A 25248-nucleotide genomic window follows, 5' to 3' on the forward strand; every position below is an offset into this window, starting at 1 on the left:
ACACCAGGCAAGGAAATAGCCTAATCAATTCAGACATCATAACTTTTTTTTATGCCTTTGAGGTTTTTTGCTTGAATTTGAAAGATTTGTGACCCACATGTTTGTTTGTTTTACCTGATGTCTCCTTTAATGCTTACCTGATTTCAGTGATTCTCACTCACATCTGGAATCTCAGGGTTTTTTTGGATGTATGTGGATGAAGTTGCCTTTGTGAGGCTGCAGATTTTCCTGCTTGGATAGTGGTACTTGCAGTCTCTGCTGAGAAATCTAGGCTTTGCATTGAGTTAGTCTCCTCTGGGACAAGAAGTGTTTACTTTTCCTAAGCATTGGACAGTCATTAAATTAGTTTGATCTTCACATTTTATTTTTCATTATTAAACAAGGTAAATTTAACTTTTTGAAGCCACAACTTGTGAAGCATACCATTACAAACTGATTTTAAAAACCTGTACAAAACAAATTAATAGAAAACTATACAACTTGGGCTGAAATATTTCTCATTTTGGGAATGCTGAAGGCTCTGGCAGGACTAATCATCTGATTTGTTACTAACCAAAGACATTTTCAGAAAGGTCATCTGGAATGTTTTCACTTAAGTCACTGTTACTGGCATGAACTTCTAACTATTAAAGTAGATCGCAGGGGTCAGAAGCCTGTAACGCCTGTTTATGGTCTGCGGTGCTTTGACCTGTTGTTAGGAGAGTAGGGGAACAAGAAATTTTGCCTGGGTCTTGCTCTGAAAATGCACAGTGTCCTTCCTCTTCCCATACCCCCATAGAGAGTGCTTACTTCACTTGAAGGCAACACAGGCAGCACAGGTTTGACCCATGTAGCTTTTGTATTTTGCAAGAAAATACTGACAGCACAAAACCCCGTGCTTTTTCAAATACCTGGTTGCTCTCATATCAATGAAGTGTGCTTTTTTACTAGATTAATGAAGGCCAAATAATTGAACAGTAGCAGTTTATTGCAGTCATACAATGTGTTTTCAAAATAGCAACATGATACAGAATAGGAAATCTGTGATCTTCGTTACAGTGGAATGTGGGGGAGTTTTTTGGTTGCTTTTTTGGTTGGTTGGTTGTTTCTATGAACTGCATGGGAGAACTGTATTTTGGTGCTTACTTGTAGCCTCAACTGGTTAAGCTGAACAATGTGCTTGAGGTAGTGTGCAGAGATCCTTATACCTAAGAAACTGTGTTGAGTGTCTTTGAGATAAACTGTTCTAGGAAGCACAGAGATTAGTTGTGTTATTTGACATGTTATGAGTGATGGATGAACGGCAGGACAAAGGCATATGAAGGAGAGATAAAACTGGAAGACCATGTTCCAGTTGCCAAGTGGTGGTATGGCATTATCTCCACTTAAACAGTAACTGCAGAATGGAGGAGAAACAATTAGGGTTTAGATTTAGCTGCTGCCTATCTTCAGCTGAAAGTTGTCCTAACAGAAATGCATAATATTGCCCAAATAATGAATGTGTTAGCATTTAGAAGCTGAAGGATTCTCTCGTGCAGGGTATTGCTGTGATCCTTCTGTAGTGTGGAGGGGGTGCTTGTAGACCAGTGGCCTCAGCGTCTTGCCTCACTGGGATCTTCATTCAGATCAACATGGAGATCATGTAGATTAGACATTTGAAAGGCTTTCAGGCTAATTTTTAGATGCTCCTACTTTGAGATGTGTATATGGGAAATGAACCAGAAACACCTTTTTTTTTCATGGTGGGTGTTACAGACTTTTTCTTCACATCTTTCTTTTGCCCATTGCCCTGCCTTCCCCCCACTACCCCCCATGCAGTACCTGTATTAGTACTATATTAGACTAGCACAATTGCCATGCTGAATGTCAGCTATCTATCACTTCCTTTGTTACCTGCAATTCATAGCTAAAACACTATGTAAAAAAATTTTTTACTCCATCAGAAATCACTGAAGCTTATTCAAATAGTGGGAATGTCTTTTCCCTCTTGAGAACTGAAGTGTTGTTTCACAATTATGTATGCAGGAAAAAATCCTTTATTTTAACAATTTTGGTTTGCTCCTAGCACCTGAGAAAATTAAGGTCCCATACTCTTATTACTTGAGAATTAGAGGTACAAAACTTTGTATTTTTTTTATTCTGTTGTAGAATGTGCCAAAATAAAAATGTTGCTTTACTATTCTGGCTCAGGCCATCTCTGAGTAGCAATAAAAGATTTCCCAGTCTTGTAAATATTTTATGACTTTGTCTTTTGTTACAAGCAGCTGCTTCCTCATGGAAGTTCTGTTGTCACTAACTGGAACGTAGAAACTTTGTCATATGTCATCTCATAGGTCCTTTTGGCTTTTTTAGCTACCTGGCCACTGAGATGATGTGAAGGAGAGCTTTTCTCCCTTCTTTTATGACTTTCTTCTAACAGAAGAAGGTATTCGCGTTCTTTTTGTGGACTCTATTGAAAACAAATTGGTCCTGTGGTTTTGAAATACAGTCCTTTGTATCAGTTGGTTATATAAGTATTTGGTGTAAAAATAGTATTGACATCTCTGTGAATTAGAAAATGAAAACAAAGGGAATTCATTCTGAAACATGAATTTTGCCACCCTCTAGATGAACCTCCATCTTCTGTGTTAAAATACAGTTGCCTAATTCACATTATATTGGATTACTCTAGCATTAGTTATAAGAGATTAAATGTGTATTTTATACTTTGGTTTCTTCGTGCAATAAGTTACGGCATTTACATGAAATTTAAAACCCTTCAGACTGCAGTAACTCTTGTGTAGATTAAATATACAGATTAAGGATATACTGGTTTACTGGATTAGTTTAATATATTAGTTGTCACTGAACCGAGTATGAGTGTATTTGAGGGTAAGAGAAAGGAAGAAGGGGGATGTTTCAGTGTCAAAAGGGTCATCAAATATGCTTACAGGGTTATATAACTGGAAAACACACCTGCTTGAATATCAGTATGACACTTTCGGCATGTAGGACATTCAGCATGTACAAAGGCAAAAGTATGGAACATCTCCCAAGTTCCTTACAGACCGCCTGAGCCTCCTGGTGCTTCTTTCCACCTATGGAGGATTTTGCAGATTTCCATTCATCTAAAACACCTTAGTAATAACAGTGCAGAAAGGTGAATTGAGAATTTGGCTAGTGGATAGAGTGTAGCTTAATGGAAGTAACAGTGGACTGGAACGTGGGGAATGATGACTGTGAATCTCATCAACATTACCAGATTTGTAAATTTCCTTTTGATTATTTTTTTTTCAGACTATGAGAAAGTTATTTTGGGCTTCAATCACAGAGAAACTAGGTAAAGAGCTTTGAATGAATTGTTACTGAACCAGCTTTTAGTTCTTTCCAAATGATTGGCATTACTGGTGCAGTATTTGGCAGTATACTAGGAAGGGTGTCCTGCAGGTGCCCCACTTCTAGCAGAGTGGCTTATCGTTACACTGGGAATCATTTTCCCCTCTCGTTCTCTCATTATTGGACACAAAAGGGAGTCTCTAGCTGGAGCATCAGGAGACCTGCCTACATGTGTGACATTCTTCTAGCATGATGAAGAAGAGAATTGGATCTCAAACAGAATATGCGGCTTCATCTCAGTTTTGGCTCTAAGGATGTTCTGGATGGATAAGACCTTGTTTTCCTTTATAATTAAATCAGAAACCTCATTCAACATGTTTATTTTTCTTTAGGCAGGGATAGTCTCATTTGTATCTCTTAAATTAAACCAGTATTCTGCTGACAAAATGGTTTCCACACTAGAGAATCCGCTGTGTTTTGGTGCTCTTTGGAGAGCCTCAGACAAACTGTCTTTGCTTCCATCTCAATTTCCTTTCTGTAGAATGCGAATTAGAAGGCATTCTAATGTATTTAAGATACTTAGAGACCTAAAAGTGACAAGTACCAATTGCTGGTGATGGAAGTGATATTTATTTTTTAGTGTGAACTTTTTCTACTGGTTCTGCTTGTATTAAGAAGGTGTTGGGGCTCCCACCCCCTCCAGTTTATCTCCTAAGGAAGGAAAACACCTTCACACACTGACACGGATGTTCAAATGTACCCTTACATCATACTGCTACTTTTGTTAGGGACAAGTGCGTTTCAAGTACCCCTCAAACTCAAGTGGGAAAGGTTCATAATCTGGATTGAAGCCAAACAGTTTAAATATCTCTCACTTACTCAACGCACAAATTGTGTGACTACCTCCCATGCTTGTGTGGTTCCCAGCTTCACAGACAGTGCAGTGTTAAACTGGCTGCATTGCTTCTGTATGTCAGTGATGCAGGTGTCTCAGACCAGAATTTTCAAATGTCTGACTTTTGAGATTCCAGGACCTGATTTGTCAGAGCTAATTCCCTCTGAAATTTAGAAAGTCACACCAGGTACATGGTGGCTCCATGTGAGTTTAAAAAAAATACAATTTTTTTTTTCTTTTTTACATTTGCGGAAGTGACCGAGTAATTGTTGTTCACATGATACTATGTGATGTATGTGATGCTGTACAGGGGTGGTGGTAGAATCCCTGCCCAAAGCAATGCAGATCTGTTCACAGGAGGTCCATGTGCTGTTCTGCTTTGTTTGCTGGCTGAAACACAGCTAGTTCCTCTAAGGGAGAATTCTTGCAGTGGGGGTGGAAAACGAGCATGCCTCTAATTTTTCCATCTGCTGAAGTTTTTCAAGGTAGTCATCAACAAATGTAATTGAGTACTGTACTCAATGTTGTGCAGAGCTCTGACATCCATAGACCTTATTAACTCTGCATGAGCCTGTGTTTACAGAGAACTTGTTTTTGTTTTCCAATCCCCAGCAAAGTGGCTTTACTAAATCCCCCACTTGCTGCCGTTTATAGAATATGCTTGTCTTTTTTCCTTGTCTTTTTTTAATCTGTGTTCATAATAATGAGAGCTGGAGAAGAGCAAAGTGGGAGGGGGTGGGGGGTGGGGAGGGGGGTTCTTTGGTTTATCAGCCTAAAAGGGAGTGGAAAACAGTATGTTACCTAATAGTTCTTCCATGTGTACTCTCAGTTATGATATGTACAAAAGTTCCATCTGCAAAACTTTAAATGCGTGGGTTCCAGTAATTTGGCTAGACTCCATTCTTTCTGCAAGTGCCCATGGAGACCAGTTCTGGATTGCCATTTTTTAATGAAGCGTGCTTTTCTGAGTTTGTGTGAATACTTGGGTTAATTGTCATATAAATATTTTGAATGCATCTGCTTTATTTTTGTGGGAGTTTTTGTTTCTTTCTAACTGCAGTTAAATGTGGTGAATATTGCACTTGTAACTCGTATTTCTTTTGAAGTCTTGAAGGCAGAAGAAGAGAGGCTCAATTTTCTGGTTCAGAGGTCAATACCCTTCATAGAATCGAAAGGTCTTCCGTTTGAAAATTTGGGACCCATGATAAACAAGCTGCAGAGCATCAGTTTTCTCCAAATGTATTCTCCTGCTTCACATTTTCAGAGTGGCTTACCTCTCTTTCACTATTGCATGTTTTGTTAAAAGAATCTGATGGTCTGTGCTTTAGTGCTTTTAAACTTTCGTTTCCAATTACTGCACAGCAAGTATTCAATTATTCTTCTTCCCTCCCCACCCCACATTCTAATACTCACACGTTGCACTCTGTTTTCATTACCCCTTTTACAGAAGGGCTCCTGTCAAATCCTGAGCAAGACTGATGGCCAGCTCTGCTCATCCTTGCAGAGTTTGTGCAGGCTGGCAAAAAAACAGATGCCTTTTTGCTTGCTTTCTAGGTCACTTTTTGCATGCGTTCTCTTTTGGCCATGAGCAGGAGTACTAAGTAATGAATGTGCAATCAACGCTGGCTCTTAGTGAACTGGTGGCTGTAGATATTAGCAATGTACACTTAATGTAAAGGTTTTTATGAGCAATCAGAACTTGGTGGAGGATGCCTGAGTGCAAGTGACTGAGTGTCATGCTTCTAGGGGTGTTTCCATTCATGATTGATTTGCACCTTACCTTACCTTCCCAGCTATTCCTTTTTTGTAATCTATTTCTGTCTTACTTGTACAGTTCATAAAATTTTGTAGGGAATAATGTATGTTCTACATCTGTGCAGCACTTAAAATAATGGTCTTTTTGTGGCCTTAGAGTATCTGTAGTCACCTTTTGGTCATACTGCTTTGCAGGACAGAATGGGAAACAAAAAGAAAAATAATCAATTTAACAGTGAAGGTTACCCTAAGAGCTTAAAAACAAAACAAAACAAAAAAACCCTCAACAAAAACAAAAAACCCACTCCACCGAAAAACCAAGGTTAATGTTGTTCTTGTGGAAGCTCCCTTTCACCTGCAGATTTAACTTTGTTTTTTAGTAAAGAACATTTGAATTTAAATGTAATGGGAAGATAAAATGAACGCTTAATAAAACAAGTGCTTCTATACTTAGGAAAGACCCAATTGTTATCAGTGGAAAATTCCAGGCACTGTTGCTTTTAATGTCATACTAAGTGGCACCTAGAAGTGTTTTGTGTTTGTAACGTTTGCCAGAATATAAATGGAAAGGATTTCTGGCAAAAATAATACTGGTGTTGCATGGAGTATAAAGGAATGTTATAACAACACATAAAAGCAAGAGAAGTATAATTGTTCATAGGAAGATAAGCAGAAGAAGGTGTATAATTTAGCCTGCAGCTCTGGGAGTGCTGGTTTCACCCTTTAAGAACATAGTAGCTTGAGGTGGCAGAGATGAGAAAGTCATGGAGAACTGCTGAGTGGCTGTAGCCTCTTCTAATGAGACTGCCCTTGACTCGTACAGTAACAATGTGCATGCCTAGGGGTCTTGCAAAGTCTTTTTAGAGTTACTGTATTGACTTCTTACTTTGTTGTTTGAGGCTTTTGCACAATACCAAAACTTTGTCAGGTAAGCGGTGGCCATCATTGCAGTTCACTTCCCTTACTAATCTGCTGTTACATTCAGGAACCCCTGCTGGATGCAGATGCTGAGCACGTACAGATCTTTGACACCTACAGTCTCTGACTGTAGGCTGGGACTGCGCTGCTGGTCCTGTGTGAGCTCTTGGAAGTCAGGTAATGACCACAGGCAGGACTATTTTGAAAGATGAAAGTGCAGGAGGCTATTTGTTTTATTCTCACACACCACCTTCACGTGGAAGTTCCTTTTCTTGAAGTGATTGCATATTGAAACATGAGGTCTTGGCCAGTAACTTGACAGTGTCACAGCAACTGCCTAATAGTATTTTTTTCAGAAGCATAGAAAATATTCAGTCTGCAAACTGATAGTTGTGGAGTGTTTGGCACTGTCCATAGTTGAGATAATTCAACTTGTGGTTGTGTGTTCATACTAATCCAGCACAAAGCTGTGCCACTGCAAAACGTGTTGTCTTGTACGCTGCTTTGCCACTTAACGGTGTGTGCCAGTGCTACACTTCACATGGCCTTGTACAATGGATCTGATAGGAGCCTGACCTAGATAAAATAACCTTCGTGTGTATGGGATGGAGGGGGGGTGTAGGACTAGGGCTGCCAGAAGGGAGCTGAAAGATATGAATGTTTGAAGTGGTGAGAAGGGGCAGGAGAGCAGGCCCCGCTCCCTTTTGATAGCAATGTAAATCTGTGCCACGTTTGATAGCAACTGCATGGTCACTTAAAATCCTGTGTGTAACTATGCTATCAGTAGCAAATCTCTTCCTCCATTTTTTTCCTTCCGTGGTGAATACCATACCTGACCTTAGCATTTGTTTTCTCCCAGCTGTCTTAGTATCCCAGCAACCATGTGCTTGCTATGCTGTGCTCTTAATTCATTTGTAAGCTATTGTGCTAAGGGATCATGTCTTCCTCTCATGCTGTGGTTATCAGACCTGGCCTTGATAAAGTTCAGAAGCCTCAGCTGCAGTTTAAACAATGCTGGGGAACAGTAATTTGTAGGACGGTCAAATTCTTCCCTGGCTTATGTGGGTCAAGTCCGTGAGGTCTCTAATAAAGCATGTAATGCCTTGTGTGCAATGGGGGTTCCATTTGGGAAGGAAGCTTCAGCATTCTTGTAAAAATGTAATGGCTAGATCGAGTGCTGCTTTTAGGAGGCATTTTAATGCTGTTGCTGTTTATTTGTTTCCCTTTTGAAAGCTTTCCACTTTCTAAAAGGTACAGTGATAGTGGTGTTGCCTGTAGTCAGCATTAGCATTTTAATTTTTTATTGGAAGAGCTTTAAAAAGTCATACAACAGAAGCAATAATGCGGTTCCATCTAACTGAAGAGAGGCATGTTGATGTCCTTCCCTCCCCCTTTGCAGAACAGAACAACTCATTATCGCAATTTTAATTAATCTTGCTGCAAAGAGAAGGAGCGGGTTAGTGTACTTGCTTTGTGAAGTGCTTGCTTTGCAAGGCACTGTATGATACTGCAGTGCCAAACTGAATGGATCTGATTCTATGATGGCAAAAAACCCACACGAAAATTGGTGGCGGGGAGGAATGTCCTTTTTTTTCGTTGTATTGTTTAGCCAATTTTTGACACTCTAAATTACCAACACTAACTTAGACTGCTGCAAACTGGGATAGCAATTAGTGCATCTGTCATGCTGCCTGCTTATTCTATAGAAAATCTTCATGTAGCATTCATGTAGTTCAACTGTGGCTATATATTTTTAAGGTGAGCCTTAGAGTTTTGATCTTGTTTTTCAGTTTCTGAGACTGGAGCCTAACTGTGATTCTCTTCTTGGCATAGTGTAGTCAGTTCTGTCCCTGGTCACATGTACTGCGTCCCAGCATAATTTAACCCTAACACTGAGAAGTCCTGATGTGTCATCAAGTAAAGACTGGCTTGCCCTTTAGTTCCTAAATTTTATTCAGTGTAGATCCTAAAATCTTAAAATCTGCATCTTCCTTCAATTGTTTTGAGATGCTTTTGCTACTTTTCTCCTTTTTAGTTAGTTTGGTTTTGGTTTGTGGTGGTCCCTCTTCTTCCAAATTGTCTTGTCAGTTTTCTGTTAACCTTGGTTTGTATGGACTCAGCCTAGGAAACAAAGTGTTTGCTGGCTGATGTCAAGTCTCTTCAGCATTTGTGCTGTTTAGCTCTTTACTCATGAACCGCTCTTTCTAAGCTTTTTAGTCATTAGAGTTGCTCTTCTTTGAACATATTCAACTATTTTAGTGACTTTCTGGTAGTATGATGCCCAGAACCAAACATGCTCTTCCAGCTGGGTTTATGCCAGCATTATTTAAAGCCACTGTGTTACTCCTTCCCTCACCCCCTTTCTCTGTGACCTGACATACTATATACAGGCAATCCAAACTTGCATTAAGCTGATTTTCCTGCACAATTAAATTGTGAGCTTCTGTCCAGTTTGTTCTCCTTGTTAGTTGTGGTTCCTCTTATGTTAATTAATTTGCAGGTTGCATGTATAAAGTATGTTTGGGATTTTTTTCCAAGCCTTATTGATTCTTCCCCCCCGCCCCCTGCTGAATGTCACCACTTGCTGTTGACAATGCTGACCTCTCTACGATATGTCTATATTTCTCAGTACCTCACAGTCTGATGATGTTTCAATTTTGATTTTAAATTATGTCATCTGCTCATTAAAAAGTCCCCAAAGAACACCACGTGTACCAGGGCTGGAATAAGGGTGCAAGGGCATGATTACTTCTCTCCCCACGACTGCCAGAGATTTGTGAAAGTATAGCGAAAAGCATTACGGCCTAGGTGTTGCTGCCAAGAATTGTAGTGATTATGTCCTGCTGAGCAGAAACACTGTCTTCCCTAAATGGCAAAGATGGAGCAGAGTGGTGCGGTAGGTAGGTGGTGGTGAAATACAGACACCCACATGCCAGGATTTCTTGAATCTGTCTGTAGCCTTGTTTTCACCCATCTGGGAATCTGTGATAATGTTTCTTTGTGGCTGTTCTTTCTAGTGCGTTTCAGCAAGGCACAACCTCTTTCTATAGAAATGATGCCCTGCCTTGGTTTTAAAGTGACATAAAATTAGGGTCTGATTCCATAGTTGCGGCCTCCGCTTGCTTTTCTTGCATGAGAGCCACTAGCCCTCGCATGTTTTGCTGTAAGATGGTGGATGATCTTCTGGGCTTGTCTGAATTAAGGGAGCGGTTGGGACCTGAACACCCAGCCTGATAATTAGGAAGAAATCTCGGTTGGTAGGAAGGGATGGGTAAATCTTTCTTTCCATACCCAGGGCAGGGAGCAATTGCAGAGTTCGTCAGTGACTGCTGCTCTCCGTTCAAAGACCTCATCCTTTTCCTATCACGGGAGCAAAGAGCAAGAGACATTTCTGTGATAATAGTGCATTTGGGCTTCCTGCTGCTACATCCACCTCTAATTTCTCCCTCATCGCCCGGTGAGGTGGTAGGGCAAGTGTCATGTCCCTGAGGCACAGCCCATGGAGACACTCCTATTTGTTTCCTCCACTGTCAGTCAAACAAAAGGAACCATTTGTGCTCTGCTGACATCAGTTGTGCTGATTCTTTGCCTTGGATTAGCTGTGGATGCAAGAAATTATCTTTCTCCTGAATAACAAATGCCTGTAAAATGCAGTGAGAGAATAATATTACCTACAGGAAGGGGGTTTACGATAGCACAGGGCAGTGCAAGCCAAATTTGTTTAGCATAACTTTTGGAATCCTGCTAGCTGTTAGTAACGGGCTGTGAAAATTTACATTTCTAGTATGGACAGTGCCAAATTATTTAAACTGCAACTTTCAGGGGGGGGGGGAAACCCTTTAAAATCCATTGGGTTTTTTGATACTGGCTATGATTTTGATATTTTCGGATTCCACCTTTGTGATACAGCGTGGTCTGTGGAATGCTGTGCTACTCTGTGTGCTGAGACACTGAACCACTTCAGGCAGAAACCATGGGCATGTCTGGAGAAGATAATCCTAATTATGACAATTTTATACCCACATATTAATGGCCTAAGTTATGCAAATGTTGTTACCCTCTAGTCCAGAGCAAAACTATTTTCCCACTTCAGAAACATGATGGAATCAGTCGGCAATGTGTGTTCCAGCAAAAATGTTTTCAAATAGGCTAGTACAGCAAATATTTTTTATTTTTTTATTTTTCCCAATAGCTAGCTGTGCCTCAGCAGTGAAGCTGCTTCAAGCAGACTTGAAGGCTTGCCAGGCTGTGAAAGTCAAGGCCAAGCCCTTGTCAAAAAACAAGCTAGTGAGGACCTTTGGATGGCACTGTGCAAAGGATACTGTTTTAACTGAACAGATGTTCTCAGTCCAAGGCTGATACTCTTGGAAGAGTTGCCAGGTGATAAAAATAGTTGTATTTTCTAGGGCAGATGGAAGAGAATGTTGTGTGTTTCAAGCTGGCATTTTATTTTGTAGTTGTGGAGGATTCAAGTTGGGGATTGGAGTTGTGGCTGGCTTTCTGTATGAGTTCTAAAAGTTTCTGTCAGGATTTGGTTTGATGTCCTTAGGAGACAAAGTACTTGAATGTAAGTGGAACACCTGTGTGTTACCACAGCATTCAAAGCAGCTAGAAGGCTGTTTGGAGTAGCCAACGCTATGTGCTCCTAGATGAGTGAAGTATCTTGTTATTTTGAGAAATGCGAAGAAGTATTTTTAGCATATTCTTTTTTAAAAAATATGGCTGAAATATGATATCAGAAGCAAATATTTTTTGTTGTTGTTGTCATCCGTTGACAGTGACAACTTGAAGCGCACACTTATAATACAAAATACTTTATTTATTGTTACGTATGTATATACAGCATATATATACTCTGTAAGAGTAGATATATTCCAAAGCCAAAAGCTTTTTTGTCAGTCAGCTAAGGAGACCTTACATATTAGACTTTTTATTTTTTTTTAAATGACACTACTGTTAGTATCTAATTGACAAAATACTACTGTTCTTAACTTTGCAAAATTCATTGCCTTGCTTTTCAGCAGCCTTAATATTTGGCTTCTTGTATAGTCACTTATTATACCAAAGTTGAAGGATTTTAGTGCAAACTATATAAGTTTGAAAAGGTGTTAGATTGAAGTAAGGGGCTTGCTTTGAAGAATTTTGATGGAGAAACCACAGGTGGCTTTTATGTTTTCAGTTAAGATGGGTTTGTATTTAAAGAGTTGTCTTTAATCTCTTAATTTTTATAGTTCAGTCTTAAAGACAGAATTCACCTTGCTCAATATGGGTTGATTTGGCTTTATAAAGCCTTATCTTTCCAGATTATTGTGTTAAACCCTTGTGGGGTTTTGGTGTGGGTTTTTTTGTTGTTTTTTTTTTTTTTTTTTAAATTGTTGATAGAGATGAAATTTCAGGCTCTGAAAAGTAATTTTCTAATCCTAGCTGCATTAAGGAATGCTTCTTTCTCTTTTTTTGACTGTAGCATAATGGTATTGATGTGGATATAGAAAAGCATTCTTCAGTACTTAAATGGGAGAAACAAAAGAAAAAATTTAGTGACACTAAGTACGGTGATAGTTCCGGATGTTGTCCCTTTATATTGCATGACATGGTATGTGTGACTAAGACTTTCACTGAAATAGTTTTGTGCTGGTGCCTGTTAATTCATCCAGTCATGTGGATAACTGTAATACAGAACAATATGTGACAATCCTAAAGTATTCTTTAAGCACCAAAGATGACTTTGAAGTTATCTGGTCTGGATTAAGCGACCTAGGCAAAATTTATTTCAGATTTGTTGATCCTTAAAGACTCTGCGTGTATATTACTTACAGGAAGAATCCTGACGTGGCATCTTCCCTAGGTTTTATTAGACAACTGCTCAAACCAAAAAAAAACCTAAGGTGATATCACCAACTTAGGATTTTTTAAAATGCTAATATTGATCATTGTGCATGACAAATGAAGCAAGACAACTGTTAAATCTATCACAAATGTCAACAAGTGGGTGGTAGATCTTAATCCAAGCAGCAGTTAAATTTGCCATTCCATGCCTCCCGGTAGAGTGTAGTGCCGTGTTTAACGTAACTTCCTTGAATAAGCATATGTTTAATCAACTGATTTCCTAGAAATTGCAGATACGACAAATTTTATTCCCACAAAACTTTCAAACTTAGAATAGGCCTCACTAGGCAGGTGTATAAGGCACTTTTTTGAGGCACAATTGGGAGAATTTTCAAATGTTTTCTGTGGTTTTATTGCTTGTAGAATGTAATCGTGAATGAGCATGGAACATCAAATGTTAACCATAGTCGTAACTCAATGAACCGTTTTAAGATAAAACTTGATTTTAATATTATTTCACATTTTACTTTTCTTCAAAAATCACTGTTTGTCCAGCCAATGTGGCCCTTTCAATAAAGATACAATACTTGATATTGTCTGGCAAGGAACATATTTTCAGTGTGTCTTTGGACAGGAATTTGCATGAAGTGTTTAATGTGTAGAATCGTTGATGATTTTTTTTTTTTTTTAATCATTCATACCTATTTTTACTATTGAAGCTATCCAGTTTATTAAGCAAAGGAAATACTCCCTGAAGCAGATGAACTGGACTTGATAGATGGTGGTGGTGTATGTGTGAGGGATAGTCTCGGAAGATTTTTAGAAATAGTAAGTCTTGTCATCTAATTTATAAGTTTAAATCAGATATAAGAAGAGATAAGATGTGTTTCTGTCCATTTTATCAATGGGCAAGCTAGGGATTAAACTGAACTAGACTGAATGGGGAAAAGAACACTTTTTCAGTTTATAGAGACCATAGCTGTCACAAGTTGGTTCCTGACTTCAGCACTTCGTGGTATGAGGGTTTAGGCAATGAATTCTCTCCATTCATGCTGTAACTTGCAGTAAAGCTTTGACCTGAAGCATGGACTGGTTGACACTTGTTTGCCTAATGTTTATTGTTGATGGAAGTCTTGGTCTTAATACAGTTTTATTGTAATTCCAAATGAAACTTAAAACGTTTTAGAGCAATACAAGTAAAAATATCCCCAAATCAATCTAAACGTTAAAAAACGAATATCCATGTTGTCACATTTTTTCCGTCTGTTCTCTTCCAAAAGCATAAATAGGCACCATAGTCCAGGATGCCTCCCAGATAATAAAGAGAGAAATCTTTTTTTCCGTGATTAGTAAACTGGTGGAAGATAAGATAATACCTTATGGCATCTGATGCTGGGATCCCTTAGTCTGATCATAGAAGTTCTAACTTAAACCTTCCTTTATGTGAATTCCTGATGCAAATGTTTGTAATACATTTTATGTATTCTGAGTATAAAAATTTTGATTAAACATCCCAGTTAATTGTTTACTTTTCTTCCAAACCATAATGTTGTTGGTTCATATATTCAGTTCAACTATCATCTTCAGTTTGTGGCGAGACACGTAGCCTGGTTTTTGTAAAGATGAATGGAAAGCCTGAAACCTGTTTCTTGTGAAACTTTTCTTCTTGGAAGTAGTTAGAATTTAACTAGAATGATATTTCCGTATTCTGTATTTTAAATGCATACACATCTAGGGGAATTTCTCTATGTGCTAAAGTTACAGGTGAGTTAAAGTTGAGCAAGTGAATGGTAACAGTTGCTGTCACCAGCAGATCTAAAGCTATCAGGCAATCTCATTTGTAGTGCTAGAAGGATTGCAGCAGGATATGAAAATTTTGTGGTGTTTGTCTTACGTGCTTAAATTCTAAATGAGCTTTTTATCTCAAACTGCTTTCAGAGCTACGAACTCTTTAGAAGAGAAAAAATAAAATAATTTTTAAATCAGTGACACTGTGCTGAAGTTTGTTTCCAGAAACCTGTTTATAGATCTGATTGTTTTATATAAAGTAAATATGAATTACACGGGAAAACAACTGCCAGGTTTCTGAAACAACAGACTGCTTTGTAAACGTGCTAATATGTAGGATATTATTTACCTTTACTGTTTTGGAGGCTAATTCTACCATTATTTTATGCAGATTCCAGCTGGCACATCTCGTCAGAGTTACCCAGCTACCAGCTATCAGGACTTCAGCAACTGGGAATCTCTAATGAAAATTAAAGAGGGGCTGCTAAGGCAGAAAGAGATTGTGATTGATCGGTGAGTAACCTGCTCCTGCTGAATTGATTAGATTAGATGATGTAAAAGCTACAATGTAGAAACTGACTTTAAGGAGAGCTGCCCTACTCAGTAGTTAGGTTCCAGTCCAGCAAATATTTATGCACAAATATGTGGGAGCTAGTCCTTGCTAGGAGAGGAGACTGGCTGCTGGTTAATAGTCTTTTACAGAGGTTAATAGTCTTATACAGAGTTGGAAATTTACTTAGGTAAGGTTTAATGCCTCTGCTATGGAAAAGGGAGAGACCAACAGCCATTTCTACTGTCAGCTTCCCCATCTTAGTTTCTTACCAGCCTGGGGGTTTGTATCAGACATCTTTCTGCTTGTGCAGGTCTTGGAAATTACTTGCAAGATGAAAACCAGTAAACTGCATTGCACTGATAGTCTTTTCCATGACAAGTACAGAAATTTAATATATTTGAAGCCAGTTAATAAAGCTTTGAGAAATTCACCTTTGCAGTAACATTCAGTGGTAAAATGCTATTCAGATGTTTGTACACATTTATTCAGATAATAAAATATTACACCCAGGATCTATATGCAGTGAATACATAGCTTCTTATTAAAATGGCTATCAATCTGAAATTGACCTTGGCAGCAACTTACTGCTGTGAAGTTTCTATTATATCTGAAGTAAATTCTGGAGTTTTTGAAACTTGGATAAAATGAAGCCTTAATGAGTTTAATGAAGCTTACACTAAATTAGCAGATGTCATCAGGAGCTGCACAGTTTGGACGTAGGGCATTTAAGAAGGGCGTTTTTATATTTGACATAATTATCATTTGGCTCAGTCTGTGTTTTAATAATATACTCTTGGCTTTGTGGCTGAAAGAGGAGTGGTTGTTCTGATCTTGAAATAGTTGTGCCCTCTCGTATGATAGTTTGCTCCACAGCATGAGAACTCTATAAAGCAGGTGTGTGTCGATCACAGGGATGTCAGGCATCCGTTATGAATGTTTTTATATTCATCTAGCAGCTTCTCTCTTTTAATGGGTGGAGATAGGCAGCTTGGGCGTAATTTACTTTGGGATCGGGAGAATTATGCTTGTGCAAGGTCTGTTTCTTCTTCTATTGCAAAAGAACAAGGAATTGCAGCAGTTTAAAGTGCTTCTGTCCCCTAGCAGTCTGGCCAGTACCTCTGCTGGCGTTGTGATGAAGGTTGGCATCAGCTTCCCCAGTTTGATATGGGATATTAGTGTGCCTGCTTGGGATAATGGGATATTACCTGCCCCTGCAGCTGAAGATGTTATGCAAAGTTAGGAACTGCAGGGGCTGAGGCATGGGCACACCATCCCACTCTGCCAGCTGTCCTACAGAGGTGGTGATCTCCCAAGGGGATCAGCAGTTACAATGGAAACATGTTTAACTGTTGGTTAGATCTCCTCTGTCAGAGCCTTTTGGTCAGCTCTTACAGGCTGTTTTTTTCAGGCTAGCTATTTCAGTAGTAATGCTGTATATATAACCTGCAGCCCCCCTCTAAGGGCCCAAGCTGCCAGCAGCATTGGTAAGTGCGTTGCCCATGATGGCTGGGGCCGGTCTTTGGTGCCTTTGCTGAGGATATCACCCTCTGCACATGAAGACTTATTATACAATGGCAACTAAAAAGGCAGTTCATGTTATTCTCACACTGGAAATACGTTTACAGTCAAGGGTGAAGTTTCTCAAGTGACAGTTTGTAACCCAGTTGCCCGCTAATGTTACTTGATACTGTCCATGCTGAGGAAGAAAAACTATTTCTTCATCTCTAGTGGCAGTGCTGGTTCTTTTTTGTGCTAATCATATTTTCATGTGACTTAATGAAGGTGGCAAGAGTTCTCTCTGGATTTCTGACAGAAGTTGGTTGCGATGATTCCTTTTCATTCAGCTGAAAATGTAAAATACACTCTGGAAGCTACTGAAGCAAAACAAAAGACTACTTGGTGATGTTACAGTCATTTCCTTTAAGTAGACACTTGGTGTCACAGTTAAGCATGTTATAAATTATAATAATGCAGTAAAATAATACTCCACAGAGAAGGCTTGCTCTTGAATACTTAGCCTCCATTTGGGCAAAATACTTGCTTTAAAAGTTATTATTTTAAAATAAAATAAAATTGTTTGAAATAGAGGATTTGTGTTATTTAAAATAAAAATGAAGTGGTGTTGCATATTTGGAAAGATTTTACAAATATTTTTTTAATTCTATTTTTTTTAAGAAGAGGTAGTGTTTTCTATGACAAAATATTTTTGGTTTCAGTCATGGAGAAAATGGTACATGGCTGCTGTCCAAAAGCCTAGAAATAGAAGTCCATTATAAAGCACAAGTGTAACATTTCTTATCAGATGGTTATAAATAAGACTTAAGTGTGAATATTAACTTTCTTCAAGACACTAAGCGTCACTATGAGAAAATTTGATATTGTCCATATTTAACACGTGGGGACACAAGGCCTTGCACTGACAGTCAAGATGATGTTTGGGAGTAAACAGAAGTCTTCCAGCTGCTGGGCTTCCTGAGCTTACTTTAAACTTCTTTTCAGAATTTGAATTTATTTGGGTACAGTGACCTAAAATAAAAGTTTAAGGTTTGCTAAAGTGTGGTTAATTAGGATTCAGGATGGTGGTAATTAAATTACAGAATGTATGCCTTCAGGAACTAGAGGAGGAATTACTTTGTTGGCTGAGGTTTGGTGGTAGGTGTTTGCTGAGAAGGCCTCTTGTACCTGCTCTCACAAGAGTTTTAAAAGGTGTAGTCTTAATTCATGTTTCATGCTGAATTTACAAACTGGTGACTGGAGGGTGCTAGCAAGACTTGTTTAATTTGGGGGGGACAGAATCTTGGGGGAGTTGGGTTAAACTCCTGCTGTGTGGGAGCCAGAGGAGTGGGGTAGCAGCTGGTATGGCGTTCCAGAGCCATCTGCTTACTGCTGACAGGTACAGAGAACAGCTAGATGAAAAGCAGCACACTGGGAACACCCTTCTCTTGCCGTTTTCACTAGTCTTCCATTCACCCACAGGGTCATTACCCATTTTTTTAATGTTAAACCCTCTTCTGTTGGGAATTGCAGAGGGGCCCTGCTAATTCAGGAGGTGGAAGAGATTAACATGACATCACACCACGCACAGTGGTGCTTAAATCTGTTGGTAAGTAGGATGGAGGCTCTGTATGAGGCAGTATGCTTAAGCTGTTCTACCTTTTCCATGTTACAAAAAGGGATGAGGGGCAGGAAAAGTAAAGAAAAACCTGCTGCCTGATTCCCTTCTTTCCACACAATGATGATAAGGGAACAAAAATCCAGCCTTTCCAGGTTAGATTGTTAAACTTCCTTGTTTTGCATTGGAAATCTGACTTTGGAGTAGCTGCAAGCAAGTTTTCAGTCATTAAAAACGATTCAAGGAATAATGCTTACAATGTATGTATATCATCATACATGGATACTTTGGTGTATCACTGGAAATTCAAAGACGTGAATAGCATTTTTAAAAACCGAAACAGCCACTTGCATCTGTGAATAGAACAAGTGGCTTGATTTGTATTCTCTACACTGCACCGAACAGCAGATTTACTAATAGATTAGTTAAAGTTGATTTGTGTAGTCTGTTCAGCGTAACAAATGCATATTTTAAAGTATGAATGTACACAGCATAAATGGGTGGGTGTAAAAGTGGGTTTGGTTTGCTTTTTAAAACCACTCTAGGAATTTCTGCCAGTCTAATGAATTAAAGCCTGAGAATGGTTTTTAAGTCTGCTTTTAAATGAGATGGAGACCATGCTTTTAGGAAGCAAAAACGTAGCTAAGGAAGGAAGTCTGGGCGGCGGGGGGGGCGGGGGTGCATGGGATCACAATGGCACTTCTTAAAGGTGTGTGTCATGTTTTCTGCACATAAGAGCTGTTGGTACAGGCTGTGAACAAGGACTTAAAAATATTGTCTGTAGGAGGAAACCTGCTGCTGTAACACTTATTACTAGAATGTCTGTCACCTACTGTACAAAATAATTGGATTATATCACTGCCTTACTTCTCTTGTGGTTTACTATGTAACAGTATGTAATATTTAGCACCAGAGGGAGCCAACTGGTTTAGAAAATGACGGCATCATGTTCTAATTCTTTGAGTTCCTCCTATGTTCAGTACATTCACAACACTGAAATTAGTGTTTTGTACAATTGTGAATGTCTCTTGAGACTGGCTGGCTTCAGTAGGTGTCTCTAGTGTGGTCGTGGCACTGTTTGTTTGGCAGGGACTGTATATAGGGGCTACATGAATAATGCCAAATATTTGAACATATGACATAAGCTGCTGAGAATAAGACTGCGTGTAGTGTTCTCTTCCAGATGGCTTAAGGGCATTTGAACAGCTAACAGCTTTTTAAGGGAAGGTAGATACAGAAGTACAATTTTAGTGAATAGCTGTCATTACTCAGGGCATAATAACATTTACATTCTTAAAACAGTTGCTAAATCATTAGCTTTCCATCCATATCTGAATTATGCTTAGATGTTTTCACTGGGACAAGAGAATTAGATTTTCTTTGGCTTGTGTCAGATTGTCCTGAGTTCAGTAGTTGACATCAAACTACGTGCTCTGATAGTGCTCATGTTACTGCTAGTGTAAAGCTGTAATTCTGCTAAGTTGGGATAGTCTGTTAAGACCTGCAGAATTAGCATATCCATTTGAGTGCTAATTTGGTATAATTTTTGAGGAAGCTTTGAAACTTTATACCACCCAGGCTCTGAGCGCATGCTTGTATATCTGGGAGTCCTGTGCAGGTAGTAGGGCTGTGAAGAACCTCCTCAGAGTGTCTTGCTTTGTAAAATATTCTTCACTTGCAGTCATATCTTGAAAAAGATGCATTTATGTTTTTCTAATATCACCAATCACCCAGGTAACTTGTGATTGAGACTTTTGTATCGTGGGCTGGTAAACTTTCAGGAAGATTTTGTTAGAGTAATTATTTTAGCAGTTATTAAAGTTCACCTTTTCAGAGGTGAATACTAGTAATCTATGAAATGGAAATTGATAGCATTAGTTTTCATATAATAACCTACATCTTGGCAATAACAAGAGGATGTAGGGCTAAAAAGGACCTGTCTAACCTATACGCTCAGCCCTAGGAAGGACAAGTTGTAGTAGTGTCACTCCTGGTAGGTTCCTATGCTGTTGCTACTTGCAATAGCAGATGTTCCACCACCTTTCTGGGTTGGAGAGTTTGGTCATTAATTAGCTGAAACAGAAGACTTTTCCTAGTATGACTCAGTCTTTCCTTCTAGGTCATGTTTTCTAGACCTCTTGTAGCTTTCGTTATTCCTTGAGATCTCTCCAGCTGATCAGTACATCATCCCTGAAGTGTCCAAACTGGCCAGCCCAGGTCTCCCTCTGCCTGAGCACCCGTCTCTCACAGACTGTTGCCTTATGTTGTGTTTGCTTTTTGTAGTACAACGCTGTGTAGTTTTGGTCAGCTGCGATCCCACACCCTTTTCTGTGGGAGTTCTTACAGTTGGCAGAGCCGACAACAGCAGGGGAGGTGGGAGGTTTGCTCTGTATTTGTCCTGTCAGGAGACTGCAGAAGTCAAAAACTTCCCACCATGGGAGGGAGGGTGCAGTCCTTTGAACGGTTGTGTCCTTGTCCTGCTCATGCCTCGCCCCCCCTGGACTAAGTAGCCCAGAGCATCTGGGAGAGTACAGTTGCTGGCTGTGCTTTTGCCTGCCATCCTTCAGCACTAGCTTACCTCCTGTGGGTCAGGCTGGCATTTCAAACTTCTACGCAATTCAGAAAAGTCATTTAAAAAATATCAATCCGTCCAGAGCAGAGATTACTTCTTGGCTCCCAGAGGTAGTGTTCCTATCTTCTCTTCAAGATAAGTTCTCCTGTGACAGGTGGAAGGGTAGTTCACTTTGAAACGCAGGCTCTTAATTTCACCAAAAAAACAGACTCTATTGCATAGGAAATTTGAGGTCACACTTCTCATGAGCTTTACTGATTTTGGAGTACTTTGGCATGAGTTTTCAAATTATAGAAAATGTATTCACATTAGGTTTAGGACTTCGTTTACTACTGATCTTTTTCCCTATCAGTACTCTGCACATTTGCACTTGTGGTCCCAAAAGATCATGCCTTTAAAACAAAGGGATATAAAAATTAGTATCCAACTTCTTAAGCCACAAAACAAAGCAGCATACCTCCCAACTACAGTGTGGAATAAATTATATTTGCAATACAGAAGGATCTGTATCATGTTTTACTTTGCATCCTGACTTTGAGGAAATCTGCTTAGGCATTTTCACCTAAAGCAACTCCTTCTCATTAACTCATGACTTCTTGAAGGTAAACATCAATTGTCATTTGGTTTATTACGAAGTTACTAGTGTCCCTTCTGTGGTGGAGGAAGCTCTGTTCTGAAGTCCGTGAAGTGTTTGAGATACCGGACCTGTATCTTGACTTGTAGTGTGACTTAGATGGGACTTAGATTTATGCTGATCTCTTAAAGGTTGAAGGGAGGAGGCGCTTCTCTGGCGGGTGTGGGTTTCTAAAGGCTCTTTCATGTTAGAGGAAGTAGGGGACAAGATGGATTTATGGAGAACAGATGAATTGGTCCCAGATTGAAGCGAATATGGTTTATTTCCAGATGAACGCATGTATGAATGTCTGTGTAAGCACGTGTCCACAATTTGCTCATCCTGTGTGAATATGAGAAAATAATGTGAATGTCTGTTCTGTCATACTAATGTTTTTGAGACATACAGAGAAGTGATTTGTATATTAAGCAGTTTGATGCTGATCTCTGAGGACAGTCCAAGCTTATGCATGTTGAACTGAGTGCTGTTCTCTGCCATCATCCCATGCTCTTTGTACTGGCTTGAGCTTTCAAAGGGGATTGTTTGAGCTAAAGGACAGAACTACAAATGAATCAAAACTGAGATATGCCCCCCCAATTGATACTTCACTCTTACCGCTGTTAACTTTCTTTTTGCGCATTTAAATGGATCCAGTTACCGTCAAGTGGTGCCAGTAGTTTTTCTCTGGATTTTAGCCAGTTTCTTAAGAAGAGTCCCAGTCATCCAGGATGGGGGGGAGCTTGGCTGCCATTTCATGGGGTGTAGCATGTTGCCTTCCCCGTGTTTGTCTGCAGACAATAGCAACACGGGGAATATGCATCACCAGAAGCAGCCACTTACTGTCCGTGGGCAGAAAGACTGTGAATTTAGCAGACCCACAATTGAAATGTGCATGTGAAGCCTTTTTTTTTGCTCATTCCCTAGCCTGCCTTCGAAGTATTTTCTGAGTCTCACCTTTAAATGCAAATGCCCTGGTGAGGGGATGATCTTCTCTGGCCTGTCTTTCTCCCTTCATTGATGAGCAGAAGAGTGTTAGCTGTCTTGGTTGCGCAGCAACTCTGGGGAGGGCCACAGCAAAGGTCCCTGTTCCAGCTGTGGCAGCGTGGCTGAGTGGTACCCATGGCATGCCATGGACGGGAAGCAGAGCTGCAGCAGTGTTGTCTGATTTCCTGACTCTTCCTCACCAGCCCTTCCTAGTCAGTCGCTCGACTTCAGCGTCATCCGAGGGCCCTAGCTCCAGGGACCAGCTCCACGGTTTTGCTCAGGGTCGGCACTGTTCGTATTACTACTAGACTGTCTCTGGTTTTTAACCCACAGCTCCTTCAACCCCAGAAACTTCTCACTCTGTTCTCTCCTTCCATCCCCATGAGGGCCAGGGGCTCCTGGGGAGCATGAGGGGGTGGGCAGGGGCCTGTGATCCAGTGAGGTGCTGAGAGCTGATGTCCAGGGCACAGGAGGGGCACGGACAGCCTCACCCCAAACAGATGGGGCAGCACAGTGTTAGTCCGTTTTCTTCTTGTCATCTGAATATACCAACTGAAAGTGAGCTACTTATTTACAAACCTGGATTTAGGCAAACTAGGAGTTACTTGGTGGTAGGGCACACTAAAGGTCACTACAAGAGAAGAGGATAGCTGGTGGGTTGTTTTGCTGTTTGCAAGGGCATAAAAGGAGTGTGTTTTTCCTTAGGTCTGTAATTGGTTGAAAGTATTCTGGGATTTACTGTTGTCCTTCGTCACCTTAGCATCAGAAACATTGAGCTGGATTTAGTGACCCACCCTTCTCATACGCTTGATGCTCAGAATTAACTTTCTCCCCAAACATAGTCGCATTCCGGATCAAGTGCTTTTGCTTTCTTTTACAGCAAAGGACACTGGCAGAGACCTGTCAGAGCCATGGTGGCATATGTCACTTCATCGGTGTCAGTCCTTTGAGCACGGGCTTGTAGCTTCCTGATGATTGACATGCTTTGATTTGATTTAAATTGTTGGGCTTGAGGAAATAAAGAAAAGGGAACAAAATGTGTGCATTTTACAAGACCTGAAAGTATGCCAAAGTCATTACTTTGTAAAAATAGAAGGGTTTTCCATAAATAATCTAGCTGGTGTGTAAATAACTGATGTGTGGAAATTGGGACAAAAGGGCTGTTACAGGGGACCATAAACCATGTAGCCACCACTTCAGTCATGTATGATTGATTACCTGTCACTTCAGGTGAGTTCCCTAAGAAAGAATGTACCTGGGAGTAGCACAGAGAGGGTTTGATCTCAGGATATTCAGAAATCATGACTGGAGGTTCAAAAAATGGGATGAAAATGCATAGTTCAGGGTATCAGTGAAATCTTAATAATAACAATACTGATGATGATGAAAATACAAGCAGCTTGCTTCTGAGGAAAAATGCCTTAAAGTCACTGCATTTGGGGTTTTGTTTGTTTTTTTAAAGTGCTGGGGTGATTGATTGGTAATAGGGAGGCTTCTAGGGACAGCATTCCCACTGTAATACACAAGCTGTGCTTGTGAAAGTATTTGAACTTTCTACACTGTTTAAATAAAGCTCACAGCCTGTGGTTATGCAGCAGATTAATACTAACAGCAGTAGGCTATCAGAGGATTAAAACTGTCTTAGCATATGGGAACATCAGTGATAAAATCTGGTATGAAGTCTCGAAAGACTTACAGGTTTGTATGTAAATAGTAAGTACGTTTCTACAGCATTTATCTTCTGTTCTGCTTGTGACTGCTGGGCTGTTTCCAGAATTTTTGTTTCTGGGTGCCATGAGGTTAATGACATTTTCAGAGGCAGTTATGCAAAAAAGTTGTGCAGAATCTCCACACCCTTAAAACATTTCTACAGTGTGTTTTGTTAGCAAGGTTTTATAACAGTGGAGTGTTTCATGCTTTGCAGAGTGGAAAGAAGCAAGCTAGTTACATTCTGTGCGAGCACAGCTCTGCTTTGTCACGGATTAATTTGTCTCACCTTTTTTCCTGCAGGGATTTGGTAGAGTAGGGAAAGGATTATGAAAGAGGAAATAATGGTAGTGTAGTTCAGACTACACTGGAAGTTCAAAAATATTTTAAAACATTTACTCCGGGCTGCACTATTTAGTTCAGGCTATTGAAATCCTGCCTGTGAAAGAAGGCACTGCTAAGTTACAATCATCCACAAACATAAAATCACGTAGTTCCTTGAAGGGATAAATGACAAATGGGTAAGTAATTTTAAAACACATGAAGCAAAAATATTTTAATAGATCTGTTTAATAAGTGGTAAGGTGATAAAAAATGAAAAATTACTTCAGTTCCTAGGTTAGGACAGCTCATACTAAATAATTCTGCTATCTGTGACCAAGCATGCATAGAAGTCATCAAGGCTTTATATTTTCTCATATGATTATACAAATCCTTGGGCTCATATAACGTCTTTTACAACTTAAGAGCATATTCTTTTACCTAATCTTCAAATCTGCTTCTTCCAAAATAAGTTTGAAGATTTTTGTTTGTAGTGCCATCATACAGATGCCAACCAGAACTGTACAAAGTCTTTTAGTGTTACATACTATATTTGTACAAGTTGGTCCATCTAGATAGTGGATTGAAAGACAGAAGTCCCCAGACTGCCTGTAGTGATACAGAATATTTTAAGACTTGCGATGGAGTCACATAAATAAATCTAGTTGCTTTGTTTTTATAAATTGTGTTGAATTAATTGGTCGAAGGTACTACCAAATTGCAACTCGATTATACTGTTTTTCCATTCATTGCGGTTCTTTATAGATATAAAAATAGGGGAAAAAAAAGATGTTCTGTAGGCATGCAGCGTGTCTTCTGTAACATGTATATCTTTAAAGTTTAACTTGTAATATATTCACTACTTTTGAAATATTAAACTCCTCTTGTAAACCAAATAATTGTCATACAG

The 25248-nt window shown here is 39.6% G+C and overlaps 1 protein-coding gene across 2 annotated transcripts in view; it reads left to right on the plus strand.

The window, feature by feature from the left end:
* CEP85L (centrosomal protein 85 like) overlaps positions 1 to 25248 on the plus strand; it is a 120000-nt gene that overhangs the window by 72944 nt on the left and 21808 nt on the right. For both annotated transcript variants that reach the window (XM_040597475.1, XM_040597476.1), the window contains exon 4: positions 14868 to 14989. In XM_040597475.1, the coding sequence (XP_040453409.1) occupies positions 14868 to 14989 (122 nt within the window). The remainder of the gene's footprint in view (positions 1 to 14867; positions 14990 to 25248) is intronic.

The sequence above is a fragment of the Falco naumanni genome, chromosome 6 (genome assembly GCF_017639655.2).
Source record: "Falco naumanni isolate bFalNau1 chromosome 6, bFalNau1.pat, whole genome shotgun sequence".
NCBI lineage: Eukaryota > Metazoa > Chordata > Aves > Falconiformes > Falconidae > Falco > Falco naumanni.